At 38.6% G+C, this 23046-nt stretch overlaps 2 protein-coding genes across 3 annotated transcripts; both read left to right on the top strand.

The window, feature by feature from the left end:
* Positions 1-1300: 1300 nt before the first annotated feature.
* On the top strand, positions 1301-18092 carry dpp4 (dipeptidyl-peptidase 4). 2 transcript variants are annotated; one of them, XM_006804101.3, is made up of 26 exons: positions 1301-2050; positions 2150-2237; positions 2738-2833; positions 3724-3815; positions 3959-4033; positions 4131-4183; positions 4316-4388; positions 5693-5813; positions 7713-7867; positions 7955-8052; positions 8143-8272; positions 9026-9061; positions 9429-9527; positions 9659-9729; positions 11315-11368; positions 11458-11567; positions 11671-11718; positions 11799-11897; positions 15506-15575; positions 15661-15855; positions 16069-16123; positions 16278-16377; positions 16461-16519; positions 16619-16691; positions 17206-17279; positions 17362-18092. In XM_006804101.3, exons 1-26 carry the CDS (start codon positions 2048-2050, stop codon positions 17452-17454), a joined length of 2220 nt encoding a protein of 739 aa, XP_006804164.2. In that variant the 5' UTR covers positions 1301-2047; the 3' UTR covers positions 17455-18092. The 2 variants fall into 2 exon arrangements, with proteins under 2 accessions (XP_006804164.2, XP_087692202.1); XM_087836076.1 differs by lacking the exon at positions 1301-2050 and having other exon boundaries at positions 2063-2237.
* Positions 18093-19006: 914 nt separating this feature from the next.
* On the top strand, positions 19007-21322 carry LOC102797107 (glucagon-1-like). The gene is made up of 4 exons (XM_035913546.2): positions 19007-19222; positions 19371-19477; positions 20268-20423; positions 20983-21322. Exons 2-4 carry the CDS (start codon positions 19380-19382, stop codon positions 21101-21103), a joined length of 375 nt encoding a protein of 124 aa, XP_035769439.2. The 5' UTR covers positions 19007-19222; positions 19371-19379; the 3' UTR covers positions 21104-21322.
* The last annotated feature ends 1724 nt before the right edge of the window (positions 21323-23046 follow it).

Raw genomic sequence — 23046 nt, 5'->3', positions numbered from 1 at the left:
GACTTCCTGTTTTCTCTGTTTTTATTCACTTTTCTTTAAACTGAAAAATGGTCGTTATGTCAAGACATTGCAATATTTCCATGTATCAAAATCCTGCATTAGATTATAAATCCACCAGTACACAACTGTACATAGATTCAGATGACCAGCGGTTCAAACTTTGCTCTATATCTGTCATGTTTTCTTTCCTCACTTTCTGCCTTCATACGTCAAAGCTATATCTGTCCAATAAGACTAAATGCGTATAAAGTGACACCTATAAACGATTTTAGTCAGGCTGAGTGTCAGCTAAATGGAGGCATCTGTGAAGTAACACTCTTCAAACAAGCCATGCTGCATTAGGGAAGACATCCACTGTCTATTTGTTTGCTGAGGATGTCCGGTTTGAGGGAAATAAGTGCAGAATATGATGTCTATTCCTCATAAAGGCACAGCTTTATATTTGTTAAGCCTTTAATGGGCTCTTAGCATTTTCAGACTGGTCAGTGTCATGTGCAAAGAGGAAGACTTGCACAGTCAGTGGAAATAATGTCTAAAAAAAACCCCTAAACTTGTATTTCTGAGAGTCACACTGACTGAAAAAAAAAATATATATATATATATATATATATATATATACGTGTGTGTGTGTGTGTGTGTGTACATATATAGAATAGATAGTGTTATTTGTACAGCTGTTAGACAAATACATCTGAGCAGAGAATGTAAAATCACTTTCTTTATAACTTCTTATATGGTGGATGCATCTAAGACATAATTTTGACAGTCATGTAAAGTGGTGGACAGCATGTGCAGTGCAATATGAGAGCTAACAAAAAGTTATTCCTTGTCATACAGGATGGTGGTTCAATATGAGTAGCTTGTGTTTGTTTGATTTTTATGAATGAACTCTCAGGACACTATAATGACACTGCATATATAATGCTACAACTTAGCTTGACTGAGTTAGCCACAGCATAGCCAGTGATAGCAATGGTGACTATCTGGCTATCAAAGCAGTGAAATATTTTTAATAGATTTTGGCACATAATAAGGATGCTCAAGTACAGTTTGGCTTAAGCTTCTTTTTTTTTAATAGCCTTCACAGTATTAAATCGTATTTAATAACACAATTGCAGGAATTAATATATACTGGGTGCTATGTGATCATCTTTTGTAGTTCATAATATATGAAAATAATCCGTTTTCTTTAACCTCCTAACTCTTTCATGGCATGCATTTTTAATTTCTCTTTGCTATTTGGGCTGATTGGGACCTGATGAATGTAAAAACAAAGTATTATCTTTTTACCTGATTTTTGTTTCTGGTAAAAATTATATCCACATATGAGGACATTCGTTTTAAATTTCGATAGAACAGTGGTAGTATACTGTCCTCGTATGTGGATATTGGGCCCTTGTAGAGCAAAATTTAGTATTTTGGTCTAGACAACGCAAAATGTGATGTCCACATATGTGGACGCCCGGTCCTTAGAGGTAAAATGACGTTATTCAATATTTATTTCTACACTCTGTTTAGTCATAGTTGGAAACCGTTAATCCGTTTTTTTTTCCTTTTTCCTGGCAAACTTCCCTGTCTAACAAGCATAATTTTCTCTTTCTGTATGAACAGGAAAATAACTAATCAAACAAGATCTTAATTTTGTCATTTCAGGCAATTGCAAAAAAGACTAACAGACTAAACTGATAATTGCAGCCTTGAACAAAACAAAAAGTGTTTACAGACACGATATGTGTTCTTATATTTAAGTGAAATGGCATTTTGCTCCACATGCTGAATGAGAGGAACAATTTTCTGAATAGAACAGCTGGGGAACAGCTGGATAACAGCACATACTTCCTCAAAACTGTTGTGCATCATAAAACCTGACGAACTTTACTCCGCTGGACATTTTCTGTCTCACCTTTGAAACTTGAGCTGAGATAATATTTAACAACAAACCAATGTGTCACATAACTTTGTTGCTCTCTGCGCGTGTGGCACTGGATCGATGAAGTTGTGATTCGGAGCGATATCGGTTGTATACTTCACTTTACGGCCAGAAACAATGGTTGGTGGTGGTTTGTTAATACTCACACGTCGTTGTTATGCGTATGGAATGCTTCACACGGAACCGTTTGCACTTTCTGACTTTTGTCCCTTCGAACAGGTTTCCATTGCCAAGGTGCTCCTCGGAATTTTTGGGGCAGCTGTGGTCGTCGTTTTGATAGCGGTCCCCACGGCTATATTTCTTAATGGTGAGTCTTTGTTATTAAATGCTTCACACACTGGCGTCATCTCTGCTTTACCGTTAAACACGTTTGTCAGAAAGTATTTTAAGCGCGTCATTGCGCGTTGTTTGGACCGTTGTCACTTAACACTTCTCTAAAAACACTGAAAGAAAACATTTAGCTCATCAGGAGTCACGTTGCCATCTAAGAAACGAGCGAAGTCACATTTATAAGTGTGATTAAAGTCGCAATGACGTTTCTCTGACACCCCATATGCATACCTTTAAATCCAAACCCATTCTGTACACACTTTGACAGTTTCCATTATTACACATTAACGTAAGCGACATCCCACTTGCCGTTATCAGTTACAGCCTCTACAGCTCTTAGCTTATCTCATTGCTGATCATCAAAATGTGAGTGTGTGTGTGTGTGTGGGGGGGGGGGGGGGCGGCCAGATATTATATCTGTAACACGTGATCTTCAAGTGCTTGGCAGCTCCTAACTTTTCCAAATACGTGTTTCAGAAAAGAACGACGAGGCCAGCATTAGATCTTTCACCCTTGAGGACGTCTTCAACAACTCACTGAAACCCAAATCCTACAACATGAGGTGGATTTCTGGTGGGTGATGTAATTAACCTGTATTTAAAAGGAAACAAAGAAAGAAAGTGTGGGGCATGATGACACTGAGTTATTGTCTCCCGGACTGTAAAAATATTATCAGACAGGATAATTTATATCTCCAAAAATCCACTTTGTGTTACTGACTCACTGAGGCACATGAAATTATTGGCACGCATTTAGTCACCCAGTATATGGAACCAAATAACCTAGAATGCAGTAATATTAATAAGGACAGCTCTGACCTGCCTAATTCACTTGTTCTGAAACCAGAACAGCACCTTTTTTCTCTGAAATATCAAGCTGGTTTTGGCCATGCATCTACATGGATCACAAGTACTTTTTCATACTTTTGCATTCATGTTCCCAGTGGATAACTAACCCCTGGTGCTAAATCTGGTGCCACTATGATTTTGGTACCAGTGGTTTTAACCCTCTCAGAGCTAACCCACCATAGGGTCTAACCCTAATTCTAACCCATACATTTGGGCATGTTTAAGCATAACTGTAGCATGTAAATAAATCAAGTAGTAGCTATAGCTAGATTAGAGCACTACAGCAAGTTAAAGTTCATTTCCATAAAGTAGTAGTAGCAGTTTTTTCAATTTAACAATCATGAGAAAACTTTGGTCCATATTGAGATTATCATCTATATGACTGTGTCAACTGCCTTTTATCACGGTAATCAGTTGTTCAACTTCATAAATCTGCCATAGTACCCAATAAAAGATCGTTTTTAAAAAAAAACCTCTGAAAAAAAAAACAGAAACCAGACTGAATACAGAAATTAAAAATGTTATCATTTAGTAACTCTCTTCTTTAACACACATTTTCCCTTGTAAGTAGAATATTTAAGGGTGTGCTTTCATCTTTCTCATCTTCCACCATAGATCATGAATATCTGCATACGTCAGAAGGCTCAGTGTTCCTCTATGACGTCGCAACAGACAAGATATCAGACTTCTTGAGCAAAGACAGATTTGTAAGACATCCTTCTCATGTGCATCCATAGCCTTCTTTTAAAGCTTATAGCACACAGCTTCCATACAGATGCTGTGTTGTTTGTATGCAAGACTTTGAGGAGGTGTCTATGACATGGTTACAATCTCTCTGTTCAACAAACAGATGGACAAAAATGCCTATGATTACCAGCTGTCAGCTGACCGCCGATACGTTGCATTCATGAGCAACTACTCCAAGGTAAAGTACCTTTATTCACATCTGATTCATTTCTAAACTGATTTATATTCAAAGTTTTTAAATGATAAACTACCTTACTTTGTTTTTGTCCCATTAGCTGTGGAGACATTCATTTACAGCTTCATATTCACTTTATGACCGGGAGTCAGAGTGAGTAACTTTTTTTTTCAACTACAAAGAAGGTTTTGGCTTCCTCTATTTAAATATATATTTATATCACCGACATAATTCACAACTCCAGTTACAGGCACCTCGTAAAATGTATGCTTAAATCTGTTTCAGCACATTTATCACACCCTCTGACATTCCTGATAAAGTCCAGTACTTTGCCTGGGCCCCTGAAGGGAACAAACTGGTAAGTTCAGGGAAAGACAGATGATTGCAGGCTTAATTTTGAATGACACTGCTGTTTTGAAGTGGGTAAAAGATTATCATGTACAACCTTTTCGAAGTCCTCCCATCCATCCATTTTGAGCTCTCGTTTCACCACAACAGACTCGTGCAGTACCTGCATCACTGGCCCCAATCTGTCTGTCAGTCTCTCACTGTCCTCTTCCCTAAAGCATGAACAAGCCTCGAGATACTTTATGTGGTGGGTCAGGGATGTCTTTTCTGAAGACCATGGCGTCAGACTCGGAGGTGCTGATTGTCATTCCTGCCGCTTCACACTTGGCTGTGAACCACTGTAGTGTGAGCTGGAGTACACCACCCAATGAAGCCACATCATCTGCAAAAAGCAGAGTTGAAATTCTGAAACCAATAAAGTAAAAGCTTCCCACCTCTTGGCTCAGCCTAGATATTCTGCCCATAAAAATTACAAACAGAATCGGTGACAATGGGAAGTTCTGGCAGAGTCCAACATCCGCTGCAAACAAGTTCATGCCAGCAATTATTGCCAGCGATGCAGACCGAGCTCTCACCAAGGACCAAATGGCTTGTAGCAAAGGGTTAGAATCCCCATTATCATCAGTTGATGTCAAGAGCACCCCACCTGCGCTATACACCATATGAGTAGAGCACTGCTTTCCCCTCCTAAGTCGCCTGACACTTTGCCAGAATTGTTTTGTGGCAGACCAAAAGTTTTTTTCCATGGCCTTACCAAACTTCTCCCACACTGGAGTTTTTGCTTCAGCCACTGCCCAAGTTCCATTCTGCTTGGCCTGCTGATATCCATCAGCTGCCTCCCACAGGCTAGCCAAACCAGATAGAACTCCTTTGTTAGCTTGATGGTTCCCTTCACCTTCAGTGTCCACCTTCAAGTTTGGGGTTTACCACCATGACAAACACCAACCAACTTGCAGCCACAGCTCAAGTAGCCTCAGAAATAGTGGTGCAGTAGGTAGTAGGTAGAGTGGTGTCCCCATGATTGGAAAGCCGGGGGTTCGATTCCCCTGAACAGCTACCCTGAGATACCCCTGAGCAAGGTACCATCCCTACACACTGTTTCCCGGGCGCCCAATGGCTCCCCACTGCTTCACTGAGTGAATGGGTTAAATGCAGAGAGAAATTTCCCCACGGGGATCAATAAAGTATACATTATTATTACACATTTCTGTCCTAATGACGAAACACATACAATCTTTGCTATATAAATATATATAGATAGATAGATAGATATTTGAGTTTTGTCTCTTGACTTTTGTTTATTTGTTTTTCTAGGCCTTTGTTTGGAACAATAATGTGTATATAAAGATCAGCCCCAACTCTACATCACAACAAGTCACATTCAATGGCGAGGAAAATAAGATTTTAAATGGAATCCCAGACTGGGTTTATGAGGGTAAGTGGAAGATATATGACTCATTTACGTTCAGTGTTTGCATGAGGAAACTTGCTTCTTACTGTTACACAAGTAGCTGTGTCCTGTGTCTCCAGGAAGAGACCCTGATCAACTCTATACGTATCCTGATACAGACATTTGAAATTTTAATATCACATGTAAATAAACCATTTTATATTAATATTAGACCATACCATATGATAAATACAGGTACATAAAGACATTATTCAAGCACAAAAAGACAACATTAGTGTGGTGAGGCGTGGTCTGTGGCGCCGCTGTGGGAAAATACAGGCTGACACACCGAAACTGCATCAGCTCATCACGCCTCCCCTGCAGCAGCGGCACAGACTACGCCACCGCCACAATTAGTAATAGAAAGGATGTCATACTTGACTAGCATTTTGATATCATACAAAGTTTAGGCCTCAGATCAGTTGTGAACTCACTGGAAACTTTTGGTGAGAAAAGCAAAAACTCAGATGAAGAGATGTTTGCTGGCTGGTGTGATGGTTCCATTGTTTTGGTGAAATGTTTTTTAAATCAGTTCTAAATAGGTTGCTGAACCAACAACCTCCTTGTGATTGCTTTGATTACTAGCATATTATGCAACTACCTATACAGTAGTTTGCAGTGTAAGATACAAACTTGTTAGCGAACACTCTGTAACCAACCACCGAGCAGTATTAAACTATAACAAAGACCAGAAATGTAGAACATTCATCTTTAAAGTAAAAGTTGTGCCTTACTGCTGAGACCAACACATTTCAAAAGGAGAGATTTTTACTTTGTAGGTGAACAGTCTCTGTTTTTTTTATTGTCAAACTTTTTTAATTATTAATGAAATGGAAATGCAGAGCAAGGACAAAGGAGCAATGCTGGTCTTTGAGCACTGTAGTGGTATGGTCTTAGACCGAGTGCCCTTCTGGTTTGAATGATATTGTCAGGGTCCTGGGTTTCCTGACCCAGCATGTTTAGTTCTTTGTGATTTTTGTATTATTGTACTTGTGTGAGTTATTCTATGGTTTCTAGTTTCGATCCCTTGCCCTTCATGTTTCTCTGTGTCCCTTCTGTTCTGTGTAAGTCTGTGTCTGCATGTTTGAGTTTCCCTCTGTGTCTTTCGGTTCTTAGACCTCTGCCTTATGGTTTATGTCTCTGTGTTTCTTAGTTGCTGTCTCCACCGTGTCAAGTTCGCGTCTCTGTGTCATACTTCCTGTTTTACTTTGAAGGTCCGTGTCTTATGTGAATGCATCCTGCTTTGCTTGTCTCCTCAGTCCTGATTTCTCCCAGCTGTGCATGGGAGCTGTCTGTCTCATTCCCCTCGTTACTTCCCAGTGTATTTAAACCCTGTGTTTCTCTGAGTCAGTGTTGCGTCGTCCCTCAAACTGTGTGTTTCCGCGTGTGCCTCTCCGTCAAGTGTAAGCTTATATTTCCCAGTTCAGTTTTGTATGCTTTCCCCTGTCAGCAAATAAAGCTGAGTTTTTTGAGTTCATCCTTCGAGTCTGAGTGCCTGCATCTTGGGTCCTACTCCTGCCTGCCACACAGCGTTTCATGACAGATATTTTATTATAATGTAATTGATGATTTTGACTAATTACTGTACAGTAGAATGCATACAAAGATGTTTTCCTAATATGTCTGTACTTTAAAAAAATATTTTTACACTATAATATCAGTCATTTCTCTTCTGTCTTAGATTTTCTAAGACAGCAGTAGGCCTCAAATGTTCCCATTCATTTAGAAAAATGTTTGTGTTTCTACAGTCACATTTCATGAAGTATAAAAAACCCCAAACACATATCGATCTATCGTACTGTGACAACATGAAACCATGCTGCTTTACTACACCATAAGCTGTAAAAGATCTTCTAACACAGCTTCATACGTTCATCGTTCCAGAGGAAATGTTCTCATCCAACCAAGGTCTCTGGTGGTCACCTGGAGGAAAGAACTTGGCTTACGCTGAGTTTAACGACACTGGGGTCCACACTATTGAATACTCGTGGTATGGTGAAAACCAGTACCCCAGCACTGTTTCTATTCCATATCCAAAGGTAGCACATTTGCTGTTTTGTTGAAGACATACATCAGTAATCAGTGTTGGCTTTTGTCTATTATCTTATATTCTTTTGTCTTTGCAGCCAGGAACTCCCAATCCCACAGTGAAGCTATTTGTCGTGGACACTGACAATGCAACAAAAATCTCTGAAATTGTTGTTCCAGACTCATTTGGCTCAGTGTAATCTAACACTTTCCAATATATCATTTCTTCCACAAATATCCAAAAACAAAATGTTGAACTTTAACTGTTCTTTTTGTTTCACTTCAGTGAGCACTACTTGTCTACTGTAACCTGGGTGAGTGATGAGCGTCTAGCTGTCCAGTGGCTAAAGAGAGTACAAAACCATCTCATCCTTCAGATCTACAGCTTTAATGGATTCACATGGAATACTTATGAGGTAAAACAAAAATGTATAAACCAGTACCTTTTCCTACCTTTGAGTCCATAACTTTGTGAAAACCACTAAGATTTTTCTGACTGAGACTAGAGTTTTTTGACATGCTTCATGTTAAATCACATAAAAAAAATGATCTTTTTATCTAAAGTATGGACAAAAGACTATTTGTTCAATATATCCCTAGATTTACTCTAAATAACTTAGAGCTCAATGGTTATGTATGTCAAATCCACTGGAAATTTGCACAACTGAAGTAGAATATGATCTGGAATGCATCTTCCATCCTATATCCCTAGTCTTATAAGGAAAAAATCTAGTCCAAAAATATTTTCTGTAGTCCAGGCTTATATACTAAATACAGTCATGTATGTAAATGCTGCAGTGTAATACATTCATGCCTGTGGATAAAATAAACTTTTAAAGATCTAAAAATCTATTCTGGAATATCTTCATATAAACTGTGACAAAAGCTAGTCGAAAGTGTTAACTTGGTGCAGCAGAGTTTCTTGTGGCATTCCACTTAGCTAAAGGGCTGCTAATTATTTCCATTTATGTAAAAATGTGAACGAGCAACCCTGCCATTTAGAGATTTTCCTAATTTGTTGGCTAAAGAGTTTCAAAATTCAGTTCCCAGTCACAATGTCTCTTTGTGTTCTCTGGGTTTAAAGCTGCTGAGCCGATAAGGCTGGTGTGTTGTACTATAAACTGTAGTTTAGAACGCCAATAAACACAAGTTTTAACATCTTTTCACAGCATCTGGAGGTGGCAAGCACTGGCTGGATTGGACGGGTATGGTCACTACACTGTTAAATGTTAAATAGGTATTAAATATGTAAATGTTTTAATGTAATACATTCCATGGAAAGACTCACTCCCACAATGATGAGTATTGTGCTTACATCAAAGTGAGTCACACTGTTGTTCTGACTAATTCACTGTCAACAGACAGTGCTGCAGAAACACTCAGTAGAACACTGTATGTGTATTAATCCACTGCAGAAAATAGTTCCCTACTGACTGTTGGATAACATTTGCTTACAACCATTTATTTAAGGGTACTGAAATAAAATTAATATTAAAATTAAATGTGTGCTGACTTGAATGAATTGCACAGAAAAGGCATTAAATAATAAATAATAACACGCTTGTTCTTTAGTTCTCTCCATCAGAACCAGTTTTTGCCACAGATAAGAACAGCTATTACCTGCTCATGAGTGACACCCAGCAATACAAGCACATCCATTATGTGGATGGGGTGGGTGTATGAGTACTGAAATATTTTTGCTGGCTAGTCTTTCTTTTGTCTTGCACAATATCTTTTATGAATCTTTATGAATCATTTTTTGTGACATGTTAACCACCCACACATATTCTGTATTCATGCAGGGCAAGGCTACAGCCATCACTTCTGGAGAATGGGAAGTTATTGACATTCTGAAAGTCACAACAGATAGTGTGTAAGTCAAATCATCTCCTACAGGGTTGTCAAACATAAGGCCCGGGGGCCAGAATTGACCTGCCACAGACTAAATCCGGCCCACTGAAAAGCTTTAGAAATTTTAAAAGAGTGCACTGAAGTTTTAACTGTCTTTTCACAAGTTTTGCAGCATTTCCTATTGATACAGACCTCCCCTTCCCCACCACCACTATCATCATAACCAGTACCAATACTGCCGCCACCACCAACAATTAAATAACAAACATTTATATATCTGAAAAGTTGCTGTTTTTACCCACAACTTTGTCTGTAATTTTGCTAATTTATCATGTAGTTTAATTGGTCTGGCTTACTTAAGATTAAAGTGAGCTGTATGTGGCCTGCAATGTAAAATGAGTTTGACATCCCCAATCTATTCATTTAATTGCTTGCTGTTAATGTAATAGATGCACACGGTGTCTTCAAATTTTGTTTTTGGTCATCAGCTATCTGTCGCAGGCAGAGTGAGAACCCAAGTGCAGGACTCCGTAGACAAAATATAAATGGCCCTATGTGAAAAAGTGGTTAGCCCCCTCTGTTATAACATAAATTAACTGTGGTGTATCACATCTTTGCATAGCTCAATTCAATTTCTCTAGCCACACACAGGTCTGATTACTGTCACACCTGTTCTCAATCAAGAAATCACATAAACAGGACCTGCCTGACAAAAAGGAGTTGGACAAAAGATCATCAAAAGCCAGACATCATGCTGCCATCCAAGAAAATTCAGGAACAAATGAGAAACAAATCTCTCAGTCTGGAAAGGTTATAAAGCCATTTCTAAAGCTGTGGGACTCTAGCAAAACAACAGTGAGACCCATTATCCACAAATGGCAAAAACATGGGACAGAGGAGAACCTTTCCAGGAGTGGCTGGCCAACCAAAATTATCCTAAGAGCACAGCGGTGACTGAGCCAAGAGGTCACAAAAGACCCCAGAAAAATATCCAAATAACTGCAGGCCTAACTTAATAAAGGTACAATCAGTGTTTGTGACTCAACACAACACAAAATGGCCTGCAGAGTTCTGAGACAAAAACCGCTGCTAGGAAAAAGGAAGATAAAGGCTTGTGTCAATTTTGGAAAAAAAAAAAATCATCTTGATGATCCAAAACACACCAGCAAGTTCGCCTCTGAAGGAAAAACTAAATGAAGACTTTGGAGTGGCCTAGTCAAAGTGACTGACCTGACTCAGATTGACATGCTGTGGCGTGACCTTAAAAAGGTAGTTCATATCTGAAAACCCTCTAATGTGGCTGAATTACAACAATTCTAAAAAGATGAGTGGGCCAAATTTCCTCCACAGTGCTGTAAAAGACTAACTGCCAATTATCGCAAATGCTTGATTGCAGTTTTTGCTGATAAGGGTGGTCAAACCAATTATTAGGTTTAGACGTCAATCACTTTTTTACATGGGGCCATGTAGGTTTTGGTATTGTCTGATTGCCACTGATTATAATTAAGAATTCCAAAGTCTCCATACTAGTGTCCTTCAAGCTTTATTCCTACTTTGCTACATTCTTAATACTCCTGCCTCACTCATTCTTACCGATTACTCCTCAGATATTTTTCAAGTAATGAAGAGGGTGGCAAGCCAGGAGGAAGAAACGTTTACAAGTAAGAATATTGATTTTTATGTTTTATCCTTTATCTTTCATTAAGAAATTCAATAAGAATTGCTATGTGGGCATTTTTATGTGTTTTAGGAGGACACAACAAGAAACCAAGTGTCTGACGTGTAATCTACGTGAAAACTGTCGGTATAACTCCGCTTACTTCAGCCACAATGCCTCCTATTACCGCATGAGCTGCAGTGGTCAGTTTTATTCTCTTTCTGATTCGTAAAAACCTACCTCTTATTCTCTCTAGTGTTTTTAGATAATTTGAGTTAATTATATCATCATATTCCTTACTCAAAGGTCCTGGCACTCCTTTCTATTCTCTCATGGATAACATAAACAACAGAGGTAAGTTACAGTATGCAACTGGTTCTGCAGTCCAGAAAAAAAAGTATTCCAATAACTTTCTTGCATTTGTACATTTGTAGAGCAAAACGTTTTGGAAGACAACAAGGAATTTGTGAGCATGATTTCTGGTATTCAAATGCCAACCATGCGTCAAGGCACCATCAAATTGGGCGAATACAGTAAGTGAATGCAGAAATGATAATTTTTCCTTCAAGACTTTCCCCATCAGTTTCATTTTGAGCTGATAACATTTTTGACTATACTCTCTAATGATAATCCAATAGCAATAATAAACAACGACCCTGCAGAAAGCTTTTGTTTTTTTTACACAATTAGATTGCCAGAATATTTCGTCAATGGCAACGGATAAGCATAATCTTGAACCATATGCAGTTGGCTGTGCCCATTTTAAACCTCAACCCCACTACACTGTAGATGTTTTTAAACATGAGATAAAATTCTTAAAATCCCTTTCATTAGAGTATCTTGGTCAATTACAAATGTCGTATATATATATATATATTTTTTTTTTTTTTTTGATGTTGGCAGAAACAGATCTCAGATGTTGGTCCTGGGATCTGCTGGAGCCACTTGCCTAGCTTTGGTGGTCACTGTCTAAGCGCTCCAATTAACACTGTTACCTTCACCCTGCACATCTTTTCAAGCTCTTCTCTGAGCCCTTGGTACTTCTCCAGCTTCTCATCTTCCTTCTTCCTGATGTTGCTGTCATTCTGTATCGCTAGCTCTATCACTACAGCCGTCTTCCTCTGCTTGTCCACCACTACTATGTCCAGTTGGTTAGCCACCGCCATTTTGTCCATCTGTATCTTGTCCCACAGGATCTTAGTTTGGTCATTCTCCACCACCCTAGGGGGTGTCTCCTATTTTGACCTCGGGGCTTCCAGGCCAGGCCATATTCTGCACAGATGTTTCTGTATACTGTGCCGGCCACTTGGATATGGCGTTCCATCTATCCCCTGCCTGCTAGCATCTTGCACCCTGCTGTTATGTGCTGGATTGTCTCAGGAGCATCTTTACACAGCCTGCACCTGGGGTCTTGCCTGGTGTGATAGACCCCAGCCTCTATGGATATTGTGCTCAGAGCTTGTTCCTGTGCTCCATGATTAGTGCCTCTGTGCTGTCTTTCAGTCCAGCTTTGGCAGTGGTACAGCCACTGGTAGGATTTCTGGATGTCAGCCACCTTTTCTATCTGCCGCTGGTACATACCATGCAGGGGCTTCTCCTTACATGATGGGTCCTCCTCTTGCTCCTCTTTTTTAGGTTTCTGCTACCTGAGGTATTCACTGAGCATGCAGTCGGTTCGAGCCATCTTCCTGATGTGGATGTTCATTGTTTCATTCTGGACTGTGGTAATGACACTCACTTGTCCCCAACCTCCTTCCTTCCACTTAGCGTACAGCCTTAGGGTGCTGGACTTGGGGTGAAACCCTCCAGGCATGGTTGCAAGCTTCCTGATCTTGATGTCAGTGGCTTCTATTGCCTCCTTTGGCCAGCATCTCTTCAAGTGTCTGTGAGTCTTTGCTTGGTAGTTTCCATGGCCTCAGATAGGGGCAGCCTGCTATATTTATTAAGCAACCCTTCATCGCACCTCCGTGCTACCGTGATCTTGGCCTCTAGTGTCCTTCTCCATCATCTTGTACACTGTAAAAAAAAATCCTAAAAAACCAGTAATATTCCGGCAGCTGAAGCGCCAAAATAATACCATAAAATAACAGAAAATAACTTTCTCATAAAAATACGGTTATTTTCAGTAATGACAATACAGTTTGTTGCCCTAATTTTACATGGGATTTTGCCTTTTTCAAGTGCTTTTAAACATTAAATTAGGAACATTTTAATGTGATTAAACAATGAAATTACCTATAAACAAGGTCAATGAATGCGGAAATGTGAATAATAATACTTAAATGTACAGAAATATACAGTTAACAGTTGGTTTAAATAATAATAATAATGGATTGCATTTATATAGCACTTTTCGAGACCTGCAAAGTGCTTTACAATTCTACTATTCAGTCACTCTCACATTCACACACTGGTGGAGGCAAGCCACAGCTGCCCTGGGACAGACTGACAGAAGCGAGGCTGCCATATTGCGCCATCGGGCCCTCTGGCCATCACCAGTAGGTGGTAGGTGAAGTGTCTTGCCCAAGGACACAACGACCGAGACTGTCTGAGCCGGGGCTCGAACCGGCAACCTTCTTAATACAAGACGAACTGCCAACTCTTGAGCCACGATCGCCCTAAATAACATTATTTGATGTAAAAAAAAGTTTATAAGAATCATTTTATATATTTTTCCATAGCATTACATTTGAATTTAACAGTTCAATCTTTCAAATAACGGACAAATATTTGTGAAATGATGATACATTTGTGAATGTATTTTAACAATCTAAATATGCATATGTACAGACAGATACATTTAAAAAACAAGAAAATTATGTTTTATTACATTTACAGTGATGTTATGTTATTTTACATTTGAAATGTAACATGACAGTCTATTTATGTAAATTTAATGATATTCTAGAAAAACAGTACAAAACTGTAAAATACACAGTAAAATAATTTTATATTACAATTTTTTTTTACAGTGTAGCCATGGATCTCCATGATCACTCGTTTCATGGTGTATATCAGCTGGTTGGTTTCGTTGATGGTTGCAGTAGGGATTGTTGCTGCATTCACATCTTTTAGTAGACCTTCAAGGAGGTACTTCACATAGTCTTGGTAACTGGCTAGGAAGGGTCCAGGTTTCCAGTTTCACCATGATCTTACATTTCAGGTCAGCTGCTCTCGCACTCAACGCCCTTTGTTCCATCATATTTGGGGCTTGGTACCCAATCTCAGGTGGGGGTGATAATATCACGTATCATCTTGGCTCCCCCTTGCCATAGCATTTCTGTTGTACCTCAATGATCTCCAGCTGTGATAGCAGTTCCTTCTTCCGAATGCTGGAACACCGAGCTACTAGTTGTTTCGCCGTCAGTTTGGATGCTGGGTATCGAAGATTCCATGGGTCCCACATCCTCTTTGTGTAACCCCTTCCACTAGGGTTACATGCGTAGTAGCATTCATAGTAGTAGCAGTGGTTAGCACTGTTGCTTCACAACCAGAAGATCCCGAGGCCACAATCTGCCCAGGGCATTTCTATGTGGAGTTTGTATGTTCTCTCTGTGTTTGCATGGGTTAGCCCTGCAACAGACTGGCAATCTGTCGAGGGTCACCCTATGGTAGCTGGGATAGACTCTAGCCCCCACTGCAACTCTGCTGAGTATAAACGGAAGAGAATGGATCAATAGGTAGATACTGGCACTGATATATGCAATATCTTTTATATTAATGACATTCACTAATACGTGTTTATATTTATTATTGGAAGAGACAGGCATGTTTTAAATATGAGCTGCCATTAGCAAAATTTGGAAACAAAAAACAAAAAGAATAATTTGGCATTTTGAATAAAAAGCAGTGGATGTCCAAATACCAGTCAACATAGAGGACATCAGCTTGCATGATAGAAGGTTTAAGCAGGTAAACCTTCCCTGAAGGTGACCCATTGGAAAACTGTCATGAAAAAAAACAATTATGAAAAATAATGTAGCTCTCTGGTTGAGCAGGCATCCTAATGTTCCATGGCTGAAATGCAGTACCATGGGTTCAATTCTGACCAGCATGAAATTATTATTTGTACATTGTTGCATGATTTATTTTACTACATGTCTTATACCTACTACTCTTTTTATGTTCATATTTTTGACAGATCTCTGGTACCAGATGATTTTGCCTCCAGGCTTTGATGAGTCCAAGAAGTACCCTTTACTGATCGATGTGTAAGAGTTCATTTAAAAAAATAAAACGAAAAGACTTTTTAAAGTAGGGCCAAAAAACTCATTCTGAATGTGCTTGATGTTCCAGGTACGCAGGTCCATGCAGTCAGAAAGTAAACTACGTCTACAGAGTAAACTGGTCCACCTACCTGGCAAGCACTGAGAAAATCATTGTTGCTAGCTTTGACGGAAGAGGGAGCGGTTACCAGGGCGACAAGTTAATGTATGAAATTTACAAAAGCCTGGGAACCAAAGAGGTGGAAGATCAGATAACAGCAGCCAGGTAAGGAAAGTGAGGAGGAGTTTAGACAAGTCAGTGCATCTCAAACAAACAGGTTCCTTCTTTGCTCCAGCAAGTTTGATAAAACTGGATTTTACTTGTTTCTGCGACTCCCATTTAGAGAGAAACTTAGTGTAGCGGAAATATCACGAGTCAATGATGGCAATGATCAGCAGGCAATGACCATATTAAATTCATATCTCTTTTTTTTTCAAGGGAATTCATCAAAATGGGATTCATTGACAAAGACAGAGTTGCTATTTGGGGATGGGTAAGTAGTGAAGACTTTGTGTTAAACAAAAACGCCACGAAGGTTAAACACATTGAGAATGTTTTAGTGCAAGTTAATGTTTCACTCACAAGTCAATGTGTTTGGCATGTACATAAGACATGATCTGCAGTAATGAGTTTTTTATATTCAACAGTCCTACGGAGGATATGTCACATCAATGGTCTTGGGATCTGGCAGTGGAGTTTTCAAGTGTGGAATGGCAGTTGCTCCAGTCTCCAAATGGCGCTTTTATGGTATTTCTTTTGCTGTCACTTTTTACAATCCCATTAATGATATGAAATAATAACATCTGCAACTATCTGTCTATTTGTACCAGATTCCATCTACACAGAGCGTTACATGATATTGCCTTCACAGAATTCTGAAGGTTACGATGTAAGTTTCACAGCCAGGAATATCAAGTTCTCTGTCCTTTATTTTCAGCTGTGCGATTGTCTTTGTTGACGCATAAAAATTAAATCTCACTGTGTGCAGAACACAACAGTAACTGCCAGGGCCAGGAACTTCCATTCAGTGCAGTATCTTCTTGTTCATGGAACAGCCGATGGTGAGCAACACAAGGCCTCTATGTTTGTGTCTGTTTATTATTTTATAATTTTGGGGGGCAACATAAGCCTAAAACTTAATAACAATAAGTGTGAGAGTTTATTTTTCATTCGCTGTGACAGAATACATTTGCAGCCCTGCCTTTTCAAACAGGAGGTTTTAGATGCATTCCTCATAGCCATCTCTTGACGTTGGAAAAGTGCAACGAAATTAATGTGGTTATGGAAAACTAAACTGAAATGTTCTAAACTAGTTTGAATTTCTACATGTGGTTGGTAAAGCACACTTTTTTCATCTTTTTTAAATTGAGTCTTTGGTCTAATGCCAATATTATTGCAGAAAATCCATTAGTATACCAGCACTTATCATTATCAACAAATTCATACAGACTGATGTAAAATAAATAGATCCAACACTTGCAACTTGATCAGCACTGACAAAAGTAATGGCCATGATCATACCACTATGTTACCTTTCAACAGAACCCTGCCTTATTGTTCGGTTTGTTTTTCTAGACAATGTCCATTTCCAGCAGGCAGCAGAGATCTCAGAAGCTCTGGTTGAGGAACAGGTGGACTTTGAGGCCATGGTGAGCAACTTGGGAAATGCAACAGACAATTGTGGGACCAATGTCATGAAACAGTCATACATATAATGCTTTCTTCTTTCAGTGGTACACAGACAAGGATCATGGGCTCGCTGGCGCTGCCAATCAACATGTCTATACCCACATGACTCACTTTCTACTCAGGTGCTTTGCATAAAACCAAAATCTGTTTTTATTTTCTATGAATAAAGATATGCAAAAAAATACATGTAAACTCATTTAGTATTGGAAAATTAATGGTTGCAAAACTGTCCCAGTTCTAATATTATTCTGTGTCTATGAGAGCTTGTTTTAGATATGTTCATTTAGTTTAAAAAAGCTCTGAATTAACAAAAAACGTCTTGCTCTGTGTTATTTTATTAAACCACAGCGTTTCAGTCCAACTGACCTTCATCGGGTACAAAAAACAATCTGATACGTTGTAATTTAATAAAATAATGGTAAGTCAAAAGTGTGTAATATGTTCTTTTAAAAATATCTGTCTCTTTAAGAATTAAAGCTGATATGGTTCCTTGTAAAACATATATGTGAAAAAATTATTTTTCTAGAAATGTATTAAGTGTACATTTATTGTTTAAAAGGTTATTTCATAGCCAGCAGAAAAAGTATAATAATGCAAAGAATGAAATGGGAACTGAGTGTAATGGAATGTTTTAGTGAACCTGAACTACTTGGACATCTAAAATTTCTACAGCATTGTATTAAGCATAGACACATCAAAGTGATTTGATACAGTTTTATGACATTTGTAAAACTGTTAATGGAGTTTTTCTAATGTAATAAATAATTAACAATGAGGAAAAAAATATCTTCTTGCTTCTCTTTCAATTTTAAGGGGTATTTAAAGTATGGTGTCATTAGTGGGTTGGGTGTAGCTCAGGTGAAAACTAGTGTACCTGGGTTAGTGGGAGTTTTTTGTCAAAGACATCTGATTTAAATATGTGTCATATCAAACAGTTGGTTCCATGTAGTATCGTAACTCTTGGGGGGAAAGGTCCCGGTGATGAAATAGTAATACCTGAAGTTTTCTTGTCCTTTTGTAAAAATCTGTAACACTATATGAAGACAGTCTTGTTGATTTTCTCCTCCATTATATAGACCCAGTTGAGTAGTGTTGTGCATTCATCGCCTCTTTGGGATTCCTTGACCCCTCCTGATCCAGCTGTGGATCCACAGCACCAGGAAAATCTAAATATGGGCAAGAGGGCTGTCACTAAGCTTATGTTTAAATCCAGCACCTGAATAATATTTCTGGATGTTATTTGTGTTATTTCATGATCAATATTCAATGTCACAAAAAAAGTCAGTAAAATTTAGTGTCAAAGTGAAAGGTTCCAGCCCTGATCCTGTACTGATAAACCTTAATTTCCAGCAAATTAAATATCTGGTCTATGTGTGACAGTCATGTAGCATCACCCACCTGTATGTGTGTATTTATTATTGAATAGTCAGCTTGGTTAAACAGAGATAACGGCAACTGATGCAAAAAATGGGGGGAGAGAGATTTCCGATCTTTTGATTCTGAATGGAAGACTCGACAACTTCCATCCAGTTATGACGCCACAAATATTGCTTCCGATCACAATGACACAGTAGCACATTAAAAGCATCTCCCCAACTTTCTGTTTGACAGGATGAACTGCGGTTGTTTGACCTTAACACTGAAGGACCAGCTGGCATCACGCTTGACTTCATAAGCAAACGGTCGGCTCATCTATTCAGTCAACAGGCCCCGTGTGTAATGGGTGTGTCTAATAGGTTTAGAGTAATAGGTGGAACTGTTACTCTATGAGTGGGAAAAAGACCCACCTATGCAGCTCTTCTTTCAATATATAAGGCTGCAAAGTGAGAGAGGGTGGTTAGATGCAGACACCAGCAATAAGCAGTGGAACTAACAGCAGGTGTTTGGAAAGAAAGAAGAAAAGGTGAGTTGTATCTTGTTGCAGTGGAGAAGGTATTTTACTTTTAGCCGTCAAGTTCTTTTTTCTTGTTTTTTTTTCTGGGTGGGGGAAATGTTTCTTTGTTTGGTTGAATGTTTTATTTCTTTTTTGTGTGTGTTGTCCCCTGTTACAGGTCACCACCATGAAAAGCATTCACTCCCTGGCTGGCATCCTCCTGGTCCTCGGCTTTGTCCAGAGCAGTTGGCAGGTTCCTCTGCATGATGCTGATGACAGCTTAAGGTACAATGAAACGCTTCTTTAAGATAAAGCTGTTTTTAGCACCCTTGTGTTACTCTCGTGACTAAATCACAAGAACAATTCCATTCAATTTTATCTATATAGCACAGATTCACAACAACAGTTATACTGTAAGGTAAAGACCCTACAGTGATTAAACAGTAGTGGTGTATAAAAAAACAGAGAGGGAAAAGAAATGCTTAGTGCATTATGGGAAGCTCCCCAGTATCCTGAGCCTATTGAAACATAATTCAGAGCTAGGTCAACTATAAAATACGTCAAAAAGAAAGGCTCTCTTTTAAAAACACTAGGAACCACAAATAAGTCTGCTGTCTGAGAGTGACATGCACTGTTAGAATAAAAAGGTACTATAAGGGCTTTAATGATGCCTGATTATTCATTTATTTTGCATATGAGAAAAAGTCTCTCCAACTGAATTAAAAAACAAGAAAAAGCTTTAAAGATTATGCTGAAATGCAATTAAAAACAGTTTTTATTGTACTGTAAATTCCTACATGACCTGATACTGACACATAGAACCTATGGTTGATTAACTTTTTAGTGTGACCCTGAAACAAGTGATACATAATGTAGGATTAAAGGGAAGGACAAAGGATACATGTACTATATATGACAATGCTAAGTTTAAGAATCAAGTGTTTCCTTTCGGTTCCCCTTTCTTTTACTTCTCTTTTTTATACTTCTAGTGTTCCTAGAGATTTATATATTTATGTAGAGATATGATATGCTATGGAAAACACTTCAGTGGTACCTACTTTGCTCTCCCTTGCAGTTTTGAATCAGACAACACATTAAATGACGAGCCTGTGGAGTTGTCGAGCATGAAGAGACATTCAGAGGGAACTTTCTCAAATGACTACAGTAAATATCTGGAGGACAGGAAAGCACAGGACTTTGTTCGGTGGCTGATGAACAACAAGAGGAGCGGGTCAGTGTGAAAACACTCTGAAATTTGTGATAAAAGACACTAGAACTGATCTTTTAAAGTAGCTAAGGATACTAGCAGAGTAGTGTTCAATTGTACAAGTGAAACACGTAACACAACATAGTGCTTAAAGTAGTAAAGGAGTGTGGGTATACAAGAAAAGCAGCCTAACATCTCATGTATTTATATGCATTTTGGCTCTCAAACTAGGGGCCTGGCCCTTCTAAAGCCTCTGCAGATAAATCAGAGGCGTCATAAGAATAATAATAAAACAAGAATTTCTCTATTTGCCTGTCCATTGGCCTCCTTAGGCCTTAAACAGCTTATTTCCAAAGCATCTGACACATGTGCCCAGCAAGCCACACATTTTGTGAGGAATTCAGAGCCAGTCTTTAGTGAGTTGATCTTTTATACTTGTAAATGTAAAATCTTACATTTAAAAGCACTAGAGTGTAAATATAAGGTACCTCAAATAAGAAAGCGCCTTTATAATTGACTCATATGTTCCATATTATAGTATAAAAAAGACATATATCAAGTGGTCTGTGTCTGTGTTTTTTAGTGCTGCCGAGAAGCGACATGCAGATGGCACCTTCACCAGTGATGTAAGCTCCTTCCTCAAAGACCAGGCAATCAAAGACTTTGTTGCCAACCTCAAGTCTGGACAAGTCCGAAGAGAGTAGGCCGCCCTCCTTTTCTTCATGTGCATCTCCTCCTACAATACCCAAACCTTCTAAAATGGCCTGCTTGTGTCTGATTCCACCATGATGGGGAAAGCAAAACAGAGAACTCGAGCTAATCAGCTGATTCTTCTTGCTTCTTCAACCATTTTCCCCCTTTCCACTGCTTTTTTTCCCTTAGTGTTTCTTGTGATTGTGCCAAAATAAATCACTTGAACTTTTCCACTGTGTTGATCGTATCTTACTCACACTGTGCAATGAGACATGAACCATGCAAAGAGACAATGAAGCAGTTAGGAAATGATTACACCAGAACAATCTTTTCACTTATGATGAAAATAATCATGTGAAAAACTGATGATTTCTCCAGTGCAGATCAAATTTTACAGCTAAATTGTCAGGTTTCCATACTGTGGGGTTACTGACCATTAGGGGGCAGTGTTTACATTGTGTGCCTGTGTACATACTCAGATCTGAAATGGAAAGATGGGGTGAAACATTCAGCAAGAGGCACGTAGATGGAAGCTTCACCAGCGATGTGAACAAGGTACTGGATTCCATGGCCGCCAAGGAATATTTACTCTGGGTCATGACCTCCAAGCCTTCAGGGGAAAGGTAACATCAAATTATCATGGCTGATTCGGCAAATGCTAGAGGTTAGAGGTCTTTTTTGTTGACTGAGCATTGCTGTGATTGTAATTTTCTTTCTTTTCAGTAAGAAAAGACAAGCAGATGAATGAGAGTCTGCTCCAGGTCGCTCCCTGCATGCTGCAAACAAAGCCATACACAGGAGGAATTGAAAGCCATTCTGCTTTGCATGATGTATTGTCAAAACTATATTTAAGTTTTTCTTTTTTTACTTTTTGTGAATGTAAGGCAAAGACACAAAACATATAAAATACTCTTCCGTATAATTTACATTACACAAAAGAAGAAATTCAATTTTACAATTTTAAATTATTTTCTATATTTTTAACATGAACACAAAAACGCTCAATCTCAGGTAGGCCTATGGAAAGCACATCTAGCTTATGATTGTCATTATATTAATATTCTGCTCTGCAAAATAAAGTTTTCAGTCACTGTTTTTTCAGCTTCAGTCCTGTTTTATATTACAAAGATGAACTTCATAGAAATGTATAGATATGTGGTTGAGGAAAGATCTGGATACTTTATTCATGTAAACATGCACCAGTAAATGCTGCCAAACATTTGTATTTAAAGCTTAATTAAGTAAAATTATATAAAAAATATTCAGACAAAAACACTTTAAAAGTATTTAAGTATTAAAACTAATTATCACAGTATTGTAATTCTTATAATACTGAACTAGAACATAAAATGACACATCTAGAGAGCTTATTTTTTCCAAGGAACAGTCCAACCTGCAAAACCATTTTTAAAAAATGAATAGAAAAACAGTCAGCACAATGAAAGCCATGAAGAAGTGGTTTAATCTGTAATAATGCTTGATTTGTGTGAGCTCGTAAAAGCTGTACATTTTGCACCCACTTCAAAATCATAATATGTAAAGAAAGTATAAGGATAATTGTGTCTGTAAAAACTGTTGGAATTAAAAGAAAACAGTAGCTCAAATGTCAAAACACAATGTAACAATGCAGAACATCCCCAAACCCAGCCTCAGAACTGGGTTTGGGGACCACACCCGGTGCTACTCTGGTCAATTAAAACAGGATACAAAGGCTAAATTTTACATGTGCTCGCCAAAATTGGACAACAAAGATTGGAAAAAACATTGACTGGTCTGATGAATCTTGATTGATCTGCTCTAACGTTTGGATGGTAGTGTCAGAATTAGACATAAACATGAAAGTATGAATCCATAGTGTCTTTGCCACTTTGTGTCCCTTGGTACAAATTTAGGATCACTCAACTGCCAGAGCCAACCTGAGTACTGTGTTCATCTTCTTATGGCTGCTTCCACC

Source organism: Neolamprologus brichardi, chromosome 23 (genome assembly GCF_056152115.1).
Source record: "Neolamprologus brichardi isolate AB-2024 chromosome 23, ASM5615211v1, whole genome shotgun sequence".
Taxonomy (NCBI): Eukaryota; Metazoa; Chordata; class Actinopteri; order Cichliformes; family Cichlidae; genus Neolamprologus; species Neolamprologus brichardi.
This window is presented reverse-complemented; position numbering and strand designations above follow the sequence as displayed.